At 39.2% G+C, this 17,009-nt stretch overlaps 1 protein-coding gene across 1 annotated transcript in view; it reads left to right on the top strand.

The window, feature by feature from the left end:
• The window catches only part of COL19A1 (collagen type XIX alpha 1 chain), a 330,577-nt gene that overhangs the window by 279,683 nt on the left and 33,885 nt on the right, over window positions 1-17,009 (top strand). Inside the window, exons 34-41 of the mRNA XM_045843183.1 lie at window positions 98-151; window positions 5,608-5,661; window positions 7,050-7,103; window positions 9,224-9,268; window positions 11,280-11,330; window positions 11,416-11,460; window positions 11,917-11,943; window positions 15,994-16,047. Coding sequence (XP_045699139.1) covers window positions 98-151; window positions 5,608-5,661; window positions 7,050-7,103; window positions 9,224-9,268; window positions 11,280-11,330; window positions 11,416-11,460; window positions 11,917-11,943; window positions 15,994-16,047 — 384 coding nt within the window. The remainder of the gene's footprint in view (window positions 1-97; window positions 152-5,607; window positions 5,662-7,049; window positions 7,104-9,223; window positions 9,269-11,279; window positions 11,331-11,415; window positions 11,461-11,916; window positions 11,944-15,993; window positions 16,048-17,009) is intronic.

A 17,009-nucleotide genomic window follows, 5' to 3' on the forward strand; every position in this document is an offset into this window, starting at 1 on the left:
AATTACATGGCCCAAGTGTCTTGAGAAGAGATATTGTCATTGTTTCAAAAGATGACAAAATGATTGAGTACACTAGCTGAATCTACTGTTTCTTTAGGGAAGCAAAGGAGAACAAGGCTACCCTGGGATACCTGGGGGAAAAGGCGACGAGGTAAGAGACTGTTTTCTGATAAAATAGTCTTATCAATTCTCTTTATGTAACTCAACAAAAGAAAGGTGTCACTTTTCCTAGAGCTCATGTTTAATGCCAACACAAATAAAAACAATGACTTAGGTAGGTATTTGCAAATGTTAGCATGTTTTAAATAATAATATGTTTAGGTTTACTATCAGTGGTCCAGTTTTTAAGACAAGGAAATTGAAGCACAAGTTAATATATCAGTTACTATGTTTGTATTCTCATGTAGCAGATGATAATTCCAGCTCTCTCAAAATAAATATAAGGGGTTGGAGAAGGGGAGATTCACTGACAAATACTCTAAGGTTGCTGGTAGAATTGAAAGAATAGCTAACAACCAGCCCTAGAGATAAGAATAGCCCCCATCGCCCTGGGTGGTGTGGCTCAGTGGATTGAGTGCCAGCCTGCAAACCAAAATGTCGCCAGTTCGGGTCCCCCTCAGGGCACATGCCTGGGTTGTGGGCCAGGTCCCCAGTAGGGGCATGAGAGGCAACCACACATTGATGTTTCTCTCCCTCTCTTTCTCCCTTCCTTCCCTTCTTAAAAAATAAATGAATAAAATCTTTTAAAATACTTTTGAAAGATCTTTAAAAAAAAAGAATAGCCCCCAAATTCAGCAGGACTTCCCTGGGACTCTGTTATAACATGACTCAACTTCAATGACTTTGGTTTGTCATGGTCTCCGCTCAACTTTCAAACTCTTGGAAGAAAAGATCTGATTTGACTAGCTTAAATCAGCTGCCTACCCACAGACTAAAGTTCAAAGTCAAATGTGTTTCTGAGGTGATGGTATAATTTCTGCCTCCAAGCCATGGTGATGCTTGGGATATCATTCTTTTCCTGCATAACTCACAGTGACTCAGAAAAACCAATTAGGATGATGAATTGTTGTTAGTTAAACAGTTCTGAAACTAATAATTCTTAATGAAAGGAAGTAAGCCATCTGACATATATTAACCTTGATGTTAGTGTAGAAAATCATAATGATATGAAGTAGATCTAGTTTTTGAGTTGGAGTTATATTTGACATTATAAATTATTATCGGGTGTTGTTTTTCATTAATATTGATTGTGTTCCAGAAAACTGGGGATTGGCTCTTGAATTTTTCTGAGTTAAAAATTAAAGAACAAAGAAAATAGTATTTATTTTCATTCATAAATAAAACTGTAAAGGCATTTTATTTTCAAAATAAGTAAGAGTTATTGAGCTTTGGCTTCTTCACGCTCCATACAAAGTCACACTGAAGTGCAAGCACAGTGTCTGATTCTAACAGTCTAACAGTGGTTAGCTGCCTGGATCCAAGAGGCAGGCTTTAGAGGCAATTGAGAAGGTAATAACAAAAAGACCAGGAAACCATCGTAATTCAGGCTTTTCATAAATGACTCAAATTAAATTTATTAAAAGTTAATTTTTATTGATTTATGGGTTACTTCATCTTCTTGGTGAACTGAAATCGATTGTTATTATTCCTCTACTATCTTAGTGTGTTCTTTCTTGAGTACACCTTATGGATTCTTTAACACAGAGTATGCAAAATTTTTCATAAGACTCTCATTACGTAGGGAATCCCAGCAAGCCGAGAAGGAGATTCTCTTTACTTGTTTCTTCACAAATTATATGAATAAACCTGAAGTAACACCCTGGCTCCGCTGGACCACTTGGGGTGTAATGTGGCAAAGCAACACTTGCCTCTCCGACAGATGGGAAATACCATCTTGCCTTCTATTTAGACTCATATACTACCTGAAATTATAATTTGTTGACTAAAGAAAATGAAACCAATCAAGACTGTACACATTTCTAACTGGCTAATACACTATACTATTTTAACATGTACACAATAACTATTCCTACCAAATCTCCAATACCTATTGTACTCAAGGTAGAAGAGATAAAGGGGGATAGATACCCCGTCTCTTTGAGGACCTCTAATTATTGCACCTTCAATTTAATCCACCTGGAAACTGAGAAAGAGGCGTTGCCTCTCTGTTTATTGCTCTTAGAAAGTGACGCTATCCTCCGTCTGTGCAGATGTCGTTTCACAGCTCGAGGTGGCAACTAGTAAGCAGCTAACAGAACACACCTCTTACAGAGTACATTCCTGCTGGGAATGCAGGCCTGAGCTCCAGTATTTCAGGATAATAATTTAAAAGTGCGACATGAAAATACTGTCAACCATAACTTACCACAATAAATAAATAAATATTCTTGGTAGCAACTGAGCAAGCACTTGCAAAACCAAAATATCAGAGCAGGGAAAGAATTTAGTGGTCCCTGAATATCTATGCAATAAATTTTAATTTGTATTTTAGTTTGGCATTATATGCTAAATTGACTGTCCTGCTCCTTACTATGCATTTCTCTTCTTTAATGACCATCTTGTCCTCTAAAATTATCTTATTGCCCTTTAGGCCTCCCTAGTAACTTTTACCCCAACTACAAAATTTCAGCTTGTTCAGAAAAAGATTGCTGAGAATGATTTTTTTAAATTTATGGACTGAGCTTTATTTTAAAGTTTAATGTGGTCATCAAAGGTTAGTGAATCCCAAGTTTATAAATTCAACTACCTAACGACCTACTTAGCATCTCTACACTGATTCAGTGTCGAAACTAAAAAGAAAAGGAAGGAATGCATATGTATGCAGGTGCATTTTGTACATGAACATATAGAGAGAATTTTATGAAGATGTGGGTATTTTGAGGCAAGGCAGTTTGTGGTATAGCATTTATAATCTCCAGATATTGAGAAGTGCCATTACCAAAGGAAATTTGTTTTCCTTCTGCTTGTACACCTACAAACAAGTGAATGGCCAGGGAGTGGAGAGCGCCAATACACTGTGCTAATGAACATCATTCACACATGTCCATGCTGTGTGTCATGCACTCACACACAGCATTGCCCAGTGCAGATGACATCATCGTGGAGAAAGAGTATGTCCACATTCTTTCTTTATTGGTGTATTCCTGCCACCATTCCTCACCCCCCACCTCCTCCCACCCCTCTCCCCCACAGCATTCCCTGCACAGTTGTTTTCTAATGACGGCAGAAGTGTGATTTCAAAGTGTGAGATAGACCAATGGATTTGTTTTAACAAAATAAAAATACTGCATTAATTTTCATGGCTTCACCTTTATTCAGCTCCTAATCAACTCTGTGTGGCTGGAAGCTATTTTGAGATATGAGTCTACAGTGTTTTTGTCTCTGAATTTCCCCTCTTGTTTAACCTCCAGTTCAAGCATGGAGCTGTGATCATTGCCTCAAAGGAGGTATGCAGCAGAAGGGAAAGAAGAATTAGCCCACAAGTCCCCTTGGTTTTGCATTCCCAAAGTGTAAGCCCACAGGAAAACGTAAAAGAGAAGTTAAAAGGAAGGGAGATCCTTGGCTGGTGTGGTTCAGTGGATTGAGTGTCCACCTGTAGTCTCAGGTTCAATTTCCAGTCAGGGCATGCGCCTGGCTTGAGGACCAGGTCCCCATTTGGGGCCATGCAAGAAGCACCCGATCCATGTTTCTCTCTCTCTCTTTGTCCCTCCCTAACTGTCTCTCTAAAAATATAAATAAACTCCCTAATCTTCTCTCTAAAAAATAAATAAAATCTTTGAAACAAATTTTTTAAAAGGAGAATAAAATTTCCAGGCACAAACAACACGTCTCATTCTTTGACATGAACATACCTGAGATTTTACCCAAGACTCTTATTACACGAGAAATATCAGCATCTTCAAGGAGATTCTTTTCAGTGTTTATTCACATCATCTCACATGAAAATACCTGAAGTAACATCTGATCCCATTCGGCATTAGATAGACAGGCCTGTCAGAGCTTGGTCTTTGAACCCATTTATGCAAAGAGCCTTGATCTTATAGAATATTGGTCCTATAGAAATTTCATAAATAAAGATGCAGTGATTTAATCAATGTCACCTCACCTAATATTTATAATGTGTATAAAAATATGTATTGCATTACAGTAAACGGTAAAGAAATTTTATTACAACAATGAATGGTTTGGCAATATAAAAAGATCAGTCAGTAAAGACAATTAAATCCTGAAAGAGTGAAACCATTTAATCTACAACTTTCTGCATCATGTGGTTATCTAAAATAACAAAAGGGTACTTTTAAAAGTATATTTCCCTAATTTTAGAAGTCATCTAAGTTGATTATAGGAAATTTGGGAAATACACAGAAGCACTAAAAAAAAAAAAAAGGAAGCTATTTCTGTTTTCACACTCCAGGAAGAACTGTTGGCAATAGCAATATCATAGTCCACAACTCCTCCACAATTCCAAAACTCAGAAGCCTCTGAAAACCCTAGAAATTTTTCCAAGTTTGCAGCAAATTCATTTGGCAGCAAAACCTGACTTGAACTCACACAGAGATGGGCTATTTATCCCCCTCGGTGAGAATACCATAAGTTTTGCTACGGAAGTGTTTGTGTGTTTATTAGAGGGTGCTGCCTTGGACACAACTGGAAGTGCTACGTAGTATGCATTATGAGCACTGTGTTACTTTTGTTTTTTAAAGAATCTGAAAATTTAGAACAATGAAACACATCTGACACTAAAGTTTCTAGATAAGGCATGGTAAACCTCTATTTACTGTTCTCATCTTTTATTAAGTGCATTTATAATTTGGACCCTATCCTATGTAGCATTTTATTTCTCCATGTAGCAACTTTTATTTTTCCATGTTATCCAATACTTTACCTAAATGTGATTTTAATAGTTGCCAAAGTTTTATGTTATGGATCATATGTAACTTATTTAACTAATATGCTGTTCTTGACATACTTGGTAAAGGGAAGAAATTAATTACCCAAGTAACCAGTTAATCTTGCCAATCCTTCCTTGATTATATAAATGTATCACCACCTTAAAGCCTATCCAGTATAATTAGCATTATTCCACAAATCCAAGTAGGTAAGGAAGGGGATACCATTCATTTATATGCTTAAGCTATTAAAGGTTTCCAAATTTAAATTCACCAATGAGCCAAATTCCTTCTTATAATGAACTGGCCAGCTAAACTAAATATTGTATCATAAAACACATTCTATGTTTCCACTAGCAGAATGAAGCATTAGTGTAGTCAAGTATTTCTTCGATGGCATCCTGCCAGTCTGAAAGTTGTATTGCATGCTCTAATGTGCTGGGCTTTCAGTGATGCTATTGTTGATGGGTGGCTCTGTGAGTCAGAAATGCCCCAGGAATCACCAAACACATTAAATTATGTTGGTTACAGATTCCATATTACTGCATTTAAGCTCACCATCCTTACTCTCTGAAAACGGGTATTTGTAATATGGCTTATATCGTGTTTTTTGATGAGCCAACATAGATGTTTAATTTTCAATAGTCAAAATATTTTATTAACTATGACTTATTTTCAATAATGTAGTAGATTTTATAGTGGAAACTATCTCTTCTAGGGTCTTCAAGGAATTCCAGGCCTTCCAGGTGATCCAGGCCCAATGGGACCCCCTGTAAGTATTTGCTAAAACTGTTCTGCACAGAGTTCACACCTGCTGGAATGATGGACGGTGAACTACTGTTCCTCATTGCCTTTTGCTCTCTGTGCTTCTGTGTAGAGTATATAGCTGTTGCCTAGAAAAGTGGCAACCCCATCTCAGATTTTCATTTAGTATTACTTAAGTTTTCTCAAGACTGTGGAGATTTCTCATCAGAATTCTGCCAGACGAGAAATCAGTCTGTGGTTAAGCTAGTCTATTTAAATAGAAGTTGTGTATAAAAGAATGTTCTTTTTTTAGTTGTAATTTTTTAGCATCTACCTTTGGAAGAGATGTTTATATCATCACATCCTTACATTCTTAAGCACCATAAACTAAGACTTTATTTTCTATAGGGAAAAGTAATGGGTCAAGGATCATCAGATTCCATTTATTTTTATTCTTTTTTACGGATTAAAACACCCTCTACTTTACTCAGCACCTTTCTTCACTGCCCTTCAGACATGGCATCGTGGTCATACTGTTTTCCTAAAACAGAATCTCTTTTCCTTTCCACCTGTTAAATCCAGTCTCTCACAAAGTAAAGCTCAAGCCTAGTGTTGCCAGTTAAAATGCAGGACATGTGGTTAAATTTGAATTTCACATGAACAATTTTCTTAGAATGTTTGTCCCAATTATTGTATTTTTATCTGCTAAATATAGCAAATCTACTCAAGTCTTAACTTCTCCAACTCTTCCCTTCTGAGAGTCCCTGTGCAAATGGTGTTTACCACACAAGCAGGAATGTAGTCACATTCCTTAAGTGGTTTGAACCATAGATTTGCCATAATTAAAATGTTATCATTTATGTTTTGACCACAGTTATCCACAGCAAACCTGGCTTCAAATTATAGACTAAAATTAAAAGTTAAGAGAAAGAGTTGTGAAAGGAACCATGAAAATTATACCTAACTCTATTCTCACAAAAATAATTAGAATTAAATTTTATTTTCCATGGTAAAATGCAGATCGCATGACTCAGTATGCACACTGTTAAGTCTGCGCATCTTGAAGTATGTAAAATGTTGATCGCTACCAAAATTATAGCTCATTTAGGGAGGCATAATGTTATGTAAATTGCCATTTAAACAGCAAGGCTAAATTCTTAAATGTATCAAAAGGTTCCAATTAAGGTCATTAAATGTGGTTGGCCAAGGTGAAGAGCAACCACAAATACAAATTTTACCCTTGCAACAGCTTATCAGCAGGATACAGCTGCTGTATCAGCCTGCAGAAATGCAAGCTTGTAGGACTGATTTAATTAGAACTAAATGACCTTCAAAATGTATCACTTTTAGACTAACTTTCAATACCCTTTGTCCACTTAGTTGTTTTTGTAACAAACTGAGTTTTGTGTTTTACAGGGCTTATTGGGAAGAACTGGACATCCTGGTCCCTCGGGAGCAAAGGGTGACAAGGTACAGAGGAAAGGCCTCAGCATTTGAATTGGGGCCTGGGGTCAGGGCAGGGTGACCACTTACACAGAGATCAGTCTCGTCCAGCAAAGCTTGAGAGTAGAATGATGTCAGGGAATAACTATTCTTATGGTGGGCATAGGTCCAAAAATAGGTCTGAACGAATGCAGGAGATATGTTCTAGAGAAAAGGATGAATAGGGCACTTGTGCTATACAGCAGAAGTCCAAGCTGGACCTAGCGTCCTGGGCATGCAGCTTTGTGGAAGGATGGTACGGGGAAGCCCCCTGAAGAGGTGGGTAAGGTGGTCTGTATCGGGAGTTGCAGCCACAGGTGCCCAAGCTTCAGAGGTTGGGCTGATCATCAGGACCAGGATTCCAATAAATGCAGGGCTTTTAATAAATGCAGACAGATCTGGAAGTTCTGTCATTTGAGGGAAATGGACTGAGGAACCAGGACAACTTGTTTCCCTGGGTTAACTGATCGCACAAATAGATTGTGGTGGTCAGAAAAAGGAGCAGCAATACAGGAGACAGACAGGAAGACCACAGGGCTGCATAAGCTTACCCGATTAGGATCTAAACTGACCCCACAGTATGAATGCAAACAGAGCCAGCAAATGAGTGAAATAGGACTAGCTCTTCAGATTAGGAAAGAATCAAAAGTACATGAAGCACACAAGTGGCTTCTACCCTGAAATGACCAAAATGGGGCAAAATGGCATGAAGAAACAAAGGAATCCCAAGGAATTTGAAAGGACACAATGTGCTTATTCTAGATAGTCTCAGCGCACATTTGTCTGACAGTATTCGAGGAGCTTGCCCAGCCCCACCGGCTTTGTTCTCTATGGGAATTATTTAGTCAGAGAGTTGCCTTTTGAAGTTGATGGGAATTCCACGCTGAGATGAGCTTTGGGGCATAATCAAAAATGAAAATATGACTTTTACTTGTGCCAGAAAAAGTCTTTTCAATAGGCACATATTTTTCCTTGTTTGTCGTCCTCTCCTCATTCATGAGAACTATGACATAATTCTCTGAAGGACACTGCCAGCAGTCAGCAGAGTGCCGCTCTCCTTAGAGAGACAGCCACCATCAAAGCAGTTTTCGAAAGACACAATACATGCATTGTTGCCCATTCTCAGTCAGGTACATCACAAGGTCGACTTGACAGTTTATTTTTATTAATAAATACACAAACAAAAAGTTTTTAAGATAGTTTCTTTTAAAAATGGGGAGACTGGAATGAAATCCTTCCTTAAATTTATGGAAATGGACCAAAATCCCTCAAAATTCTTGGGCATGGTAAGTAGGAATTTTACTCTCTCTGAATTCTTTTTTAATTAACCACTTCTTGCCATTGCTCCTCATGTTCAGAGACTTAAAGGATTCTAAAGGAAAAGTTACAGGAATAAGTTAATAAGGGCACCAAGGGGACTGCAGTACCTCTGCTTATCAGGGACCAATAAGCATTCTGTGTTTTGTAAAAATAAAAGTGAAATCCATTTTTCAAGTTTCAACTTGAATTCATTTTTCACAGATTCCATTTTCAGTCTGCTGCTTCTGTAAGCAGAATGTCTGAAGCTCTTGAAGTGCATAGAACATTTTCCTTAAACAGTGTTGAAACACGGCTTCCTCTCTTCAGTGGGACAGGCCTGCCTTGGTTATGAAGTCTAGTATTAACCTCAGAAGTGAAAGAAATTTCTCTTCCTGCAGACACAAAACAGGCTGTGATTTTCTACTTTGGTCAAATTATGCATATGATCCCTCTGGTTCCCAAAAGGTGAAGCTGTGGAGGTGAGGCTAAAGTGAGGGGCTGACCCAAAGAGCCACATCTCAGAGCCTGACCCCTGGGTGTCCGGCTCTGTCTTAAAATAGGCTTCACCCCTGGGGCACCCATAGCAAGAATTTGAATGGGGGAAAAGGCATTTACCTTTTCTCTGGTCTGGAGCTGTATTTCCCCAGATGAAAGAGAAAGGCCAAGCTGAGCAAGATTTTGCAAGGCCTGAGCAAAATGACAACCCATATTGATTTCAGAGTACAGCTCTCCGACAAAGTAAAACCGGTTCATAAACCTGGGGTAGAAATGTCTAAATCATTGATTTATGGTCTAAATATCCCTTGCAGGGCAATGAGGGGCCTCCTGGGAGACCTGGACCACCCGGACCGCCTGTGAGTTGTTTCAGATTTAAAACTTACATTCATGTGTGTCTACTTAAGACATCTATATCTCAGAGGTCAGACTACATTTAGATGTGCTCAAGGATAAAAAGCCACCTGAGTTTTGTGTATAAATATACATGTTAGTATTTTTCCTGATTTTTCAGGAAAAGGCTTTGGGGAGACCTGGTTTTTCCCTTTAGCTCCGCTCCAGTGTGAAATGCTCAAATTGGCATCCTGCAGGCCTCCTGACTGTAAACTCAGGAGACCTGGGTATGTGTCCAGATGCTCCACTTCCTGCTTGGGGGGCCCTGGGAAAGTCATTAAACCTCAGTGAGCCTCAGTCGCAGAAAATAGATGGGCTTTAAAAAAAGATCCCTTCCAGCAATGTGAGTTGGTGCAAAATTTGGTGTTGTGCTGTATGTATTCATTACTGTCCATGATGTCTGAGACGCAAGGAAATTCTATTTATATAGCACCTAGTGAATAAAATGTACAAGAGCCATCGTTGTTTTTATGCTCTTGATTGAGACAGATGTGCACTTTGTCAGGAAGACTGTGGGAAGAAGAGGTACCTCTCTCTGTAGCAAGTCTGCCCTCATGTGGGGCCACGCTCAAATCGCAGCTGAACTTTGGGCCAGGCCAAAGGTTCTTTTCCACACTACAATACAGGAACAGTTTAAGGAGCTGCACTCAGTGGAGAAGGGGCAGGATTCCTCTGTGACTTTATGAAGGCCACAAAGATATGTTAACACTTTTGTGCAAATGCAGGCTTTGCACACATAAATAAAGCAATTTACCCTCAGTTTTCCTAAACCTGGTCTTCATTTTGTTTACTTACCTTCTCTCCAACAAGGAAACAGGGCAGAAAGCATTTGGGGCTCAAAATCTAAAATGCATTCCCTCCCCAGTGGCATGAACAGCAAAAATATAACCTGAACTCATGAAAGATACCTGTACTTTGCAACGTGCTTACGAAATCTTCCTCTTCCCTCTGAATTCTCCAAAACTTCTTATTTTTTGAGACAGATTAATGTTGCCTTTTGGGGGCAAACCTCTACTCATTTTGGGGGGGATCTCAAACAAAATTACCCTTTGTCTTTCTGAACTTAGCAAATTAACATGTAGTAGACGTTCAGCAGTTGTCAAATGAATGTGTGAAATAATAAAATGCTAAAGGAATGAAGTGTGTTTCTTCCATCACCAGTGTTTTGAAGACGTGTGAGTCATGCTCACTGTGCACCACTAACCATGATTGTCCTCACACAGTGAAGTGATGGTTTCTTCACCTCTGCACCTGAAATGTGGACGTCACAAATCTACATTTGTAACTTATTGATTGTTTAAAACTTTCTTTAAAAATGATAAAAGATCCTAAAATTTTCATAGCCAAAATGTGTGAGTTTTAAAGATCTCAAATTAGTTCTTTTTAAGTGGTAGTCACTCTGGGACTCTCCATTCTCTGGCCAATTTTATCAGGAAGTTCTTGTTCCCCGTTGTTCTAAAGAATATGTTTTTGTGGCAATGTCCACACAAGGTTGTGAGTAACATCATCTCCCCCATTTAACCTTAATTTTCTATTTAGTATGAAAAGACTGGAAAAAAATTACTTTTCAGCAGCCAAATTGTTCCCTGTTCACATCTTCATCAGCAGCACTGCGTTATAGCCTGCAGGTCAGCAGGCTGTAAACAGTTAGCATAAATTGGCAATTCAGAAACTGAATTTTAATGCACAAATAATATTTTCCTCTGAATGCATTAGTGTCTCATCTGTCGACCCTGAACATTAATCACACCCCTGCTGCCCATGTCTTTGTGCTCCAACTGTAGTCCACACTCCTCCTCATTCTCTCCTCTGTGTTTGCTTTTGAAAAGCCAAAAATAGAAATGTTGTATTCTTTTACTTATAGTGTTAAACTCACTTTCTAAAATAGAATAGGGAAAATATCTTTTTGTGAAAAGATATAAGGTAGAGACGCCATTAACTTAAAGGAATAATTCTGTATCTCATTTCTTTCCTAAGGGTATCCCATTCACTGAAGGAAATGGAATGAGCAGTTTATATAAAATCCAGGTATCTACTTTTATAATCATATGAAGTAATTTTTCAGTTAGTATTAATATAATTCTTGCCCTCTTTTTCTTTTTATTTTTTGAAGGGCGGTATGAGTGTTCCCAGTTATCCAGGGCCCCCCGGCCCTCCTGTGAGTATTACCAAGCTGAATAACCACAATTAAAAGAAAACAAACAAAACTCCAAAGTTCACACACACACAAAATATATAGAACCAAAATTTTATGCTGGAAGAAATAATGAAAACAATGATAATAAAATTGAGATGATGTACACAGCCAAAATAATGAAAAATAGCATTACACATAGCTGTGTCACTTTTTGCTTGAAAAATCTAAGAACTAATAAGATACAATACAGAAGAAAAAAAGAAAGAAAACCTAAGAACGAAATCAGTTCCCAAGCAATCACTGCCATGGCAGTTCCTTCAGGTTATGTTTCTTCAACTTATTCTTCAAATCTAAATAGCAAAACAAAACTTGCAAATATTTTTATGTGTATTAAAGCAAATTGGGCAGAAATGCTTCATGTTCTGTCATTTTGCTTCAGTCATTATTTTTAAAATGACTTGCCTTTTTTTCTTGTAGGGCCCAAAAGGTGATCCTGGACCAGTGGTATGTATATTCACGTGTTTTCTGTCATCTAGAAAATAGGTCTTTATTAAAGCATGGGAAAAGAGCTCCAGGCAGAGATGCCCTGCCTTCTTAGGTGTTCATCAGTTAACACGTTGGAGGTAGCAGGCCGGCCACTGAAGAAACACCAGCAGTGTCCTCTTCTGTGGCAGATACTGGACAGCAGTATCCATCTCTACTGCGGATGCTCATCGAAACACGAAAAAAACATACACAGAGACAACTAGGTCCTGTGGGGAAATAGGGACAGAATGGCCACTCTCTCTAGTGGAGAGCGTCCTGTCTCCATTCCCAAGCAGATTTTTATTGAGAATACAGACTTAGTTTGTGGATTCACAGTCTGGCAGAAAAGATCAAAAGAAGCAGGTGACTTACAAAGGTGCAGACAGAACCCCCGCTGTGATTCTGGGCAGAGCTTGGAGTTTTAACATATGGCTCAAAGGGCTAGTTTTGTTCCTGCTTGTGCCTTCATATTCTAATTTAATAACATCCTCTAGCAAACAGATCTCACAGGATCTTGCATATTCTATGTCCCAGGCCTGATTACCCTGGGGGTCCACCATTTCTGGTCTGGGCTGCACCGCCCCTATTATTTCCACAGGCCTGAGTCAGCAGAGGAGACAAAGGCAGCCAGGAGACTTGGATTGCTCACTTCTCAGAACAAGGACTCAGGCTTTGACAAAGAGGGGGCAGAGGTTGATGTCCATCACCCCTTCATTTCCACAGCTCCAAGTCTCTTCCCAGAAGCCTCCACATGATCATGCCTGTCTTAGATGATTCCCTCTGTGGGGAATCTTACCCGTCATTGGCTAACTGATGAAGCTAGGAGGTTTCGGCACAGAATAAGCAATATTCATGCCAGGGAAATAAGTTTTGTCTCCTTAGTGGCTCCTGGTCCAGAGGTCTCTCACTCAGCCTAAGTTACAGGGGGTTACAGCTTCCTGAGACCAGGCAGGGCGGTCCCCAACACTCTTCATTTGTAAGATGCATCTGCTCTGATGTGGTCACTGCTCTTGACGTTTGTCTTTCATCAGTGTGTTTTAAAGTCACCCTGTGATGGAGGAAGGCACATATAAAGCTCCTGAAAGATGGGACACTTTCTTCTAATAGAATGCTTTTGATGATTGGTTTTATGTTAAGTAGACTGTGGAAGAGAAACACTTACTGGAAAGAAATCCCTTAACATATCTGCCATCTCCACGACCAAAACAGGGGAGGCTATTTATGTGCTTTGAACGTTAGACAGTTATCCTGTGGATGTGGCAAGCTGCCACGACCCACTCATCAGGAGTCCTGCGTCGGGAGGTTAGTGCCACCCCCTGAGAGCTCAGGTCCTCCGCTGCCACTGCCGGAAGGCTGATAACTGTTCTCAAGCATCCTTCCCAGCTGTGGGGCTTCCCTGTGAAAGTTCTGCCAAATTCAATTAGATCCCCCTTATTCCTTGGTGCTTTTCCTTGCTGTGCCCTTTTTAAGCATATGTCCATCTTTTACGTTTCATTTGTATGTCCTTTAGCTTCAGGGTCTATACCTGAAACTCAGATGTACCTGAAACTGAACAAATAAACTTTCGAGCCACTTTACACTGTCATGTGAAAATACTTAAGGCTCTTTCTTCACAGTATAGTTTGGTAAAACTAGATGAATAAATTTTAAATGAACAAAAGAACTAACCATAAAAAGTAATATTTTCACATCTAAAAGTATTTTCAAAGCAGATGAATTAAAGAGCTTACTTTTCTCGTGGGGCACTATATATCAACAGCCAATTCATTTTGCCCTGAAACCATGATTTAGACCAGTTAGCAGCATTTCTCAAACCCCAAATATGTCATAGAAAAGCTTCCTTTGTTTTGCTACTCATTCTGCCCTTGCTTTACCTGTAACTTTTTCATTCATTCACCAACTATATCTTCATTCTAATATCAGTTGCTTTCATCTTGTTGATAAACATCTCCTCCTGGTGTTTCCTTCTCATCTTCACGCACACAGAGCATGCCCTCTGAACCATCAAGGAACACCTAGGCTTCTCACTAGCCTTTCTAGAACATTCAAGTTTTATCATTAACAACTACAATAATAAAAACTTTTTTTTTTATTATTTTCAGAAACAGGTGAAGGGAGGGAGGGAGACAGAGAGGAAAGGAAACATTGATATGTGGTTGCCACTTGCACACCAGCTATTGGGGACCTGGTCCACAACCCAGGCATGTGCCCTGACCAGTAATGGAACCAGCGACCTTTCAGTTCTCAGGCTGGCACTACATCTGCTGAGCCACACCAGCCAGGGCCAATGTTCCTTGCTTTTAAAGATGTGAATTAAGTGGGTGAAGCACAAAAAAATTGAGTGTTGGATCATGAAGTTAAATCCTGTGTAAACCTTCCAGTTATTTTTAGATAAAACTTGGAAAGTACTCTTTTGGACTCTGTGTCAGCACTACCATGCAACATCATTTCCCTTGGGGTGCCCAGTATGGAGAAATAATATCTTATGCCAGAGAAATAAGGTAGGAATGGCAGGATTTTAGGTCACAGAGCAGATAATGGGAAGTCAGGTTAAAGTGGGTGGAGGTAGATTTACTCTAGGAGTATCCCCAAGATGACACTAGATCACCTCTGTCTCTGGTCTGCTCCATAAACCTTTTTAGATGAAAATTATCGTTAATTGAATTAATTATCTGCTGAGGTGCTACATTTCATTTCTTTGATATACAGTTCATATGTGGCCTTCAATTAAATATTTAATTATTAGCTATTTTCAAACAAATAGTTATTGATTGCCTACGCACCTTCCTGTGTCCAGAGGATTGTTGGGAATGTAAACAAAGACAACCAAAGAGCTTATTTCCTCTGTCAATAACCCAAGGACTCTTTTACAGAGGTTTATGCAGGATAGAATTTGAATATCTTTTTTCTGATTGGCAGGTTACATATTAATGGACATTTAAAAAGATTTCTGAAGCAAAAAATTATGAATGAGTCTGTTTCTGTTTTGATGGTTGCCAGAGGAGAGTAGGGTCAGAGACTGGGTGAAAAAGGTGAAAGGATTGAGAAGAACAGATTGGTAGTTACAAGATGGTCACGGGGATGTAAAGTCCAGCATATGAAATATAGTCAATAATACTGTAATAACTGTGCATGGTGCCAGGTGGGCCCTTGAATTATCATGGTGATCACTCAGTAAATCATATAATTGTCTAGCCACTATGCTGTACACCTGAAACTAATATAAAATAATATTGAATGTCAACTATAATGGAAAAATACTTTTTAATTGAAAAAAGAAAGAAAAAAATCAAGTCATATGCTACCCACTTACCTTTCTTGATTTAAAACTTTGAATGTTTATTTGCCCAGAGTTAGCACTTCCTTCACTCTGACCTTTCTAAATGTGCTCCTTGAGGACTTACAGTCCCTAGTCAGCCTGAGGCCATACCGTGGCATATGTAAGACACTTTTAATGGAAGTGCTCACCCATCTCCTCTCAGTGACACATCAGCTAGATCAATAACTTTTAAAATCACTGGAGATGCCAATCTGGGGTCATCCTCTGAGGCATTGCCAGGCCTGTCCAGCTGCAGAGAAGACTGGAAGATGATAAACTTGGCTCTGAGGGCTCCATTTTCATCTACTCTGAAAGAATGTAGTCTCATCTTCTGTTAATCTGGCAGCCCCAGATACCCCACAGACTGGCAAGCATCATTAAGACACAGCCTTTCTTTCCAATTCTTACTGCAATTAGAGTTATCACTGACTAGAGGGATTCATTCTGATTAGATTCTTAATCAGAATAAAAACAATTAATCAAAAAACAGACTCATAGTTCTCCAGGGAATAGCTTTATTCACAAACTCTTTTCAAACACCAAATGCAAGAATACAAATTCTTGAAAACAGAGCATACAATTTACTTCCTAGATTGCCAATCAATGTTTGAGGAATTTGTTTTTAGGCAAAATATATCTTTGCTTTTGAAACCAATGCCTAAAATCCTTTTGATCATTGCTCCTGAGTTTCTCATGTTTGTGTTTAACAGGGAGAACCTGGGGCAATGGGTTTGCCAGGACTAGAGGGATTTCCAGGTATAAAGGTAAGTACAGGGGTTAGAAATGTGTCACTGATTCAATGTTCAAACATGTTTACTGCACACCAAGAACTGTTTTAGGTTTGGGAATATATGAGGAACAGAACAGACAAAACTCTGTCTTCAGGGAATGTGTATTTCAAGAAGAGGATACAGAAACCAAACAAACACACACAGACAACTGAATACTACTGTGGGTGAGTGCTAACGGGAAGAAAAAGTAGAGCAGGTTAAAGTGGACAAGGGGTGCTGAAGGGGAGCTTGGTAATTTTTAAATAGGGTGATCTGGGAAGGCAAGAGCTGATCAAAGACTTGAAAGACATGAGGGGGAGCTAGCCAAGTCTTCCTCAAGTCTGCAGGAGGAATATTCCAGACAAGATAAGTAAGTTCTGGAGATCTGGTGTATAATATGGTGGCAATAGGTAACAATATTATATGTATGCTTGAAATTTGCTAAGTGTTCTCATCACATATACATACATACAGTGGTGGCTATGTGAGGTGATGGAGATGTTAATTAGCTTGATTGTGGTGATCATTGCACAATATAAACATATCTCAAATCATGAAGTTGTACTTGTTAAATATGTACATCTTTTTTAAAAGGAGGCAGGAGGTCTAAATGACCTGAGCATTCCTGCTCCATCCAAGGACACCAAGGGAGTGAGTGAGGGGAGCGTGGTGGGTAAGATCACTGAAGGAATGACTGGAGGCTTCTTGAAAAGGGAGGAAGATCAAGGGCTGAGCCCTGAGCCCCCAACATTAAGAGATCAAGAAGAAAAGGAGGAACTGGCAAGGGATACTAAGATGAAGTGGCCAGGGAGGTAGAAGGATAACTTGGTATCCTGAAAACCAAGTACAGATAATGTGTCACAGAGAAGGGAGTGATTGCCTTCCTCAAATATTGCCCATAGGTCAAGAGTGATGGGGATGGGGTCAAGTAGGATGGATGGTCAAGTAGTGACCAC

This window comes from Phyllostomus hastatus, unplaced genomic scaffold (assembly GCF_019186645.2).
Source record: "Phyllostomus hastatus isolate PE091 unplaced genomic scaffold, TTU_PhHast_1.1 phas_contig_40, whole genome shotgun sequence".
Classification (NCBI taxonomy): domain Eukaryota; kingdom Metazoa; phylum Chordata; class Mammalia; order Chiroptera; family Phyllostomidae; genus Phyllostomus; species Phyllostomus hastatus.